This window comes from Catharus ustulatus, chromosome 5 (assembly GCF_009819885.2).
Source record: "Catharus ustulatus isolate bCatUst1 chromosome 5, bCatUst1.pri.v2, whole genome shotgun sequence".
NCBI classification, from domain to species: domain Eukaryota; kingdom Metazoa; phylum Chordata; class Aves; order Passeriformes; family Turdidae; genus Catharus; species Catharus ustulatus.
In genome coordinates, this window is record NC_046225.1 from 57,053,901 (window position 1) to 57,059,900 (window position 6,000).

General features: G+C 40.9%; 1 protein-coding gene across 2 annotated transcripts in view; it reads right to left on the minus strand.

The window, feature by feature from the left end:
* TBC1D19 (TBC1 domain family member 19) overlaps positions 1-4,685 on the minus strand; it is a 51,380-nt gene extending 46,695 nt beyond the window's left edge. The window contains exon 1 of one of the 2 annotated variants that reach the window (XM_033060360.2): positions 4,530-4,685. In XM_033060360.2, coding sequence (XP_032916251.1) covers positions 4,530-4,628 — 99 coding nt within the window. In that variant the 5' untranslated portion in view covers positions 4,629-4,685. Of the gene's footprint in view, positions 1-4,226; positions 4,311-4,529 lie in introns of those variants that run through there. The other variant, XM_033060361.2, reaches the window with a different exon arrangement.
* Positions 4,686-6,000: the final 1,315 nt, after the last annotated feature.

The following is a 6,000-nucleotide window of genomic DNA, read 5'->3' on the forward strand; positions in this document are numbered from 1 at the left end:
AAAATACACACACAAGGCAAAAAACAGAATCCACATTACTAAAAAAGTACTACTCTGCCAATCAAGCTTGCATTGCTTCTGAACTCCATTATCTGATCAACACATACTCAACTGCATTCAATTTAAAATTCACTGTAATACAAATATTGCTGCTGAACCACTTAAAATAAAGGTACAAACTCTATCAGCAGGCATAGTAAATACTATGCCAAACCCAATGCATGAAAATGAACCATTAATTATCCATGATGACTCATGAGCCTACATTTGTTTGGTAATTTTTATTAAATAAATGCTACATTACACAGAAACATTCTCCTTCTTAATCTTTTATTTAAGTTGAGATTGGTATAATTTTCTTTTTTATTATTATTTTTAACTGGCAGAAAATGTCATGAAAACAATATGCTGAGACGTTGCAAACCATTCGCTCCACATAAATTATTTGAAGCTTATTTACCTACACTTTCTTTAGAAGTACAGTCAGGCACTGCTCCAGTTCCAATGTTCCTAGTGCTCCCAAAGCAAGTCCTCTCCTCCTTTGCCCCATCTGAAGTCTTGTAAAGACCCTTACCTCTGCCTTTGATCAATATTGTCTTTATACCCTTCTGGTTCTAGCACAGGTCTGCTGAAACAATGACAACAGATTCCCCTCCTCTGAACTGTGTTTCAGACCATGACATCTCCCCTCCACCCTCCTTCATACCTTCAGCTGCCTCCACCAATGTATTCTCCCAAACTTAATTGCTACAGTGGGGTGTGATGGGGCATCAGACCTGATTTTTACACTCACAGTACCCCTTTTAGCCTACTATAACAGCCCTTACCATGCTTTTTTCAAGTTCCCTATAAGAAACATCTGAGAACATTTATGCAGGCAATGCCAGGAGGACTCCTTGCACTGTGAATCTTTCTTGTTTCATTTAAAACATAATTTAGAAACTTTAATTTAGAACCTTCATTTTATTGTCATCTCCTGTTTATAGAAAAGTTCTTTAGGAATACTGAAGCTTTTGTTTGTTGGTTGGTTTTGTTGAGTTTTTTTTAAACTTTGTTATTTGCCCCTGGTCACTAGAGGTTCTGGGCAACTCTGAGTTAGCCTGACTTCTATTAGAGCTTTGCATGGGACAAAAATTAAGATTGATTAATCTTAACTGATTAATAAAGCCCAACTTCCTTCAAAGATTATGAAAAATGAAGTTTCTGAATTGGCTGCAAATAAAAATGTGCTAGAAAGGTAGCACTTTTTTCATGTCTCTGAATGGTTTCATTTTGACTGTCAGTTCACTGACACAAATTTTCCCTAAAGCAGAATTTTAGCAAGATTTCACAAAATACTTTGTTTTAAAACTGTATTTTGTCCTTGAGATGTCCATGTCTTAGTTTTTCTGAGCACCTCTAATCTCTATCTTAAAAACACTGACAATTCAGAAAGAGAAAAGAAAAATTAAGATAAGAACAAACAAATTTGATCACAAACACGCACAGTGAAGCTGTGCCCAGAAAATGAGGTCTCTCCTCTGGCACCCCACTAATGTCAGCAGTAATTCTACCTGTTGAAAAGTTACTACCTAATATTTTGGCTCTTTGTCACTGTTACTGTTTCCTTTCAAACACACTACAAAATATGTTCAGAAGAAATTCCAAAGCAAATCATAGGCACATTATAACTCTTACACACATTAATTCTCTTATTAACTGCAGTAATATACCAATATAACAAAAATCAACCTAACATTTATTTATTTATTTATTCATTCATCACTTACAAGCACATGACACTACCTCTACTTCAATCCTTGGGATAAAAATGTGATTATCTTGGTATCCCCAGAGGTCAAGCTATGACAGCAGATCATTTGATGCCCATGCCAAAGTTATTTCAAAGAGATTGTGTATCACAGCCCTTGACACTAGCTCAGGCTCCCAGTGACAGCCAAGCAAAGCACTGGTTTGATCCATTCATAACCACAGGGCTACTCTATCATCTCTCACAAATAATGTTAGGATACTGTGTTTTCCCCACAATTCTATTAACTCATCAATGAAACTTCATTCTGAGCTCTCCTTCCTAGAAAATAAAAGAAGAGATGAATTTACAAAACACAGCTTTTCTAATAGCTAAAATACTGTTTGTGAGACTACATGTTCTCTCAAAATTGCAGGCAGCATCATAATGGACCTTACTTTGACTGTAATGTTTTCAGTGTCAGTAAATATTTTTGAGGGACAAATATCAACAACATCATTTTCTACACTAAGAGATGAAGAATATTTGTGAAGCATAACTGCAATATAAATGTCCAAAACAAGTTTCACTCTGATGCACTGATTCCAAAGACTTCTCAAAATACAGTGTGCATCTCCCAAAACAGTTTAAAATCCCCTACAAAGGGACCACGCTTCAAAATCACAACTGGTGCAGACCAAGCACTGTTAACCAGCGGACAAATAACTCCATTACATCCTACTGATAAACTGGAGTTCAGGTGTGATGCACAGCAACAGCTAAGATTTCATATTTGACAGTGCAACTCCAACAATACCCCATGCAATGGGAGGAATATTAAACATTAACTTCATACAGAGTGAAGCAAAATTCAGAAACCTTCAGAATTCTGTACAGTTGCTAAGGGATGGCCACTAATATGACTATCCAAACTTTATAAACAAAACAAGTCTTCCGCACATGAAAGAGCATAAATGAGTGCAAGGTCAATTAAAAACCCTCTCTATCAAGAACACACAGATTCCTGACAAACATAGTGTACATTTGGCCCTACCAATTTAAACTACAATCTCAAAGAGATAATTCATTTGATTGAGAAATCCCATTGCTGATGTATCTATAAACTTTCAGATCACTACACTAAATTATAGTTCTGATTTAACCTTCTATTAAACACCCTTCAAACACAACTCTAAGAATCAACTTGAATATTTGTTGCCCTGTTTCTTTCCTTTCCCTTTAGCACTTCACATGACTAGAATGACCATGACCTATATAAACACTATTTCTTTCTTCTCCAAGAAATCTGTAAAACAGTACTCTGCAAAGCCATCACAGCAGATACATTCTCGTGTCCAGCAGGGATTTAGGCACCTCGCTGCCCTTTCAGACTCCAAACATCCCCTTGGGAGGGCACTGCTCATGTTCTCAGTGTCCACCTGCACAAAATGGCTCTATGAAACAGTCACCCACCAGCTTCTAAACATCCAGCCAAGTCCTGAGAATACCAAGCTTCCTCCTTGTCTCAAAAAACCCATGCAAAGAACCAAATGACTGTGGAATCAGGTCCTGCCAGAGACAGGGATAAAATAATGCACGTGGAAGGGAGCAGTGCATTCAGGTTTGTCAGAAACAGGAGTAGAGCTGTTAGAAGGGAGCCCTGTTCACTGCCTGTTTTGAGGACAAGGTCTGACTCCCCACTCCTCATGTCAGGCTATTCAGGATACCCAATTTCCCAGCATTTAGCAGAATCCAGCCTCTAAAATCTTTCATAATTCCAGCCCCCTTCAAGTGATGCACATTGGCTTATGCAAATAATCAGAAAGTCCCGTCAACAGAAGCAAGGCAGACACACATTTATAAAAGCATTTAGAGACCAAATCAGCAAATTTAAATACAAAACAAGCAAAAGACAGGCAGTGATGTCACTTGCTATAGAAAGCTTCACAGACATTCAAAGAGGAAAATCATGTTTCATTTTAAATGCAACAAAACTAACAGACAGATAATGGACACAGTACCCTAAAAAACGAAACGAAACGAAACCAAACCAAAACCAACCAACCAACCAATCAAACAAAACAAAAAAAACAAACCCTGTATAATTTCAAGCAATGTTTGGGGAAAAAAAAAAAAAAACGAAACCAAAACGATAAGATTTTGTAAAACCCAACCCGAAATATTTCAGTAATGCATAATATTTGTTACAGCATTAGGTTGTTATGATCATGAAAATTGACGCAGTTTTAATCTGAAACATCCTAAATTAAATTCAGCTGAAATACGAAAATCTGGCTCCAAGTGCAGATAAGTTATTAAATATAAAAAAAAGCAATTGTTTTCCCAGCTACTAAAATTTACTTCCATACGTGTTTCTTTCATTTATTTTCCTTTCACCAAATCCTCATTTTCTCAGGGACACTAGGGGAGCGGGGGAGGGTGGGTGGAATTTAAAGCTCTCCAAATTAAAGATTAAAAAAGCAATTCGTTTCAGGACCTATATTTCAGGCCGTGATATTTCAGACGCATAGTCTTCATATTCACTGCGAAATCCTTGGGTCCCAAGGGGAAACACAATAAACACTAGAAACCAAACACAGCGCTCTCTGGCCCCGCCGAGGAGGGAGAGAAGCGGGACAAGGAGCAAAAGAGGGAGGGGACGAGCGGCGCCGGGAGGCCCCGGCCCCTGTGCCCAGGAGGAGGCCACACGGGCCAGGGGAGACGGCCGGGAACAAAGCGCCGGGGAGGGGCAGCGCGGAAGGGAGGCGTGCGTGGGGCACAGCGGCAGGTCAGGGCTCACCCGGGCCTGTCGCTCCAGCTGTGAGTGGAGGCTGGAGCCCTGCAGCCGCTGCACGACCCTCGCGATGGTGAGGGACAGCCCGCGGTCCGGGTCCAGCATCGCGGCCCCTGTGCGGCCGGGCCGGGCCGCCTTCGCCGTTGCACCGCCGCGTTACCCGGCAACGGTGGCAGCGGCGCCGTCCCGCGGCTGCGGCCGGGCGGGAACCGGCGCCGCGCTGAAAGGTTCCCCCCGCCGCCGCCCGGCCCTGAAGGGAAAAAAGCCCCCAAGGTGCTCCTGATCGGAAGGAACGACAAAAATCAGAGGGTCCGCAATCAGTCAGAAAGTTTTATTAGAAAACTACTGGAGATTGTTATACCCTGACCTCCTGTATAAGCCCAGAAGGAAAGAAAGGAAGAGAAAGAGGAGACGAGTCCTGGTTCCAGCGCAGCGATTCAGCTGCTGGGTTGCTCAGGGTCCTGGGCGGATTCCTTCTCATGGATAGGCTCCTCCACCCCGAAGACATATTTCCTGTATTGATGCGAAGTTTTTTTGCACTTTTGGATGATTTATCTTGTCTGCTCGACATGGTTGAGGCGCTAGTCCAGGCTCAGTGCCGGGAGCCCACACAGCCTCATTTAATCCAGGCAGGTGTGTGGCACTATGTGTACATCCCTGCTGATGTACGGCAAGGAACTGTCGTCTGTTTAGCATCTCTGGGAAAATCATTCCTATGTGCATCAGCTACAGAACCCTATAATCAAACTTTTACTTAATAAGTTCATTTACTAAGTCCAAATAAGCCATTTTTAGAGTCCCAGAAGGATTAATAAATAAACTAAGATAGGAAAGAACATGGAAAAGCTGATCATTGACCTCTAAAGCATTAGGATCCATTTTCAGCTCTGAGGATGACCCCTGTAAAGCACAGAATGTTTCAAGATTCTGAAACATCAGGAGTTACTTTTTCACTGTTGGGAGTGAGATATGAGGAAATGATAGCTGTCGTCAGTCATATCAATAGAAAATACAACTGCATGTAATACGTATAAAAATGCACCTGAACTCATTTGTCTGCCCTCAGTTTTGATTTATCTGTGAGCATTTCTGGATAAAATGGAGTTTAAAGAAGAACAGTAGTAGAAGGTCAGAGATGAAGTTCTTTAATGAACTGTAGAGAAACCTGAAAAAGTCACTTGTTCTAATCGAAATACTGAGGAGAGGTTGCTTGTCAGTTCATGGAGAGCATGGGGAAGTCAAGCGCCAAGTTGTCTACCAGTGCCTGGAATGTCTATTCTGATTTACATCAGATTTTCCATCAGTTCTTTTCTTACATGCATGTATGATGTTAGGGGCAACAGTCAGCATTCTTTTCCCCTGTCTATTGAGAGAGTTAATGAAATTTTTGACTACATTCCCAACTGAACAAGTATACAAAGTGCAATAGCTTTCTGTGCTAGTTCATAAAAACAATCTGCAAAATGTTCCCATACAG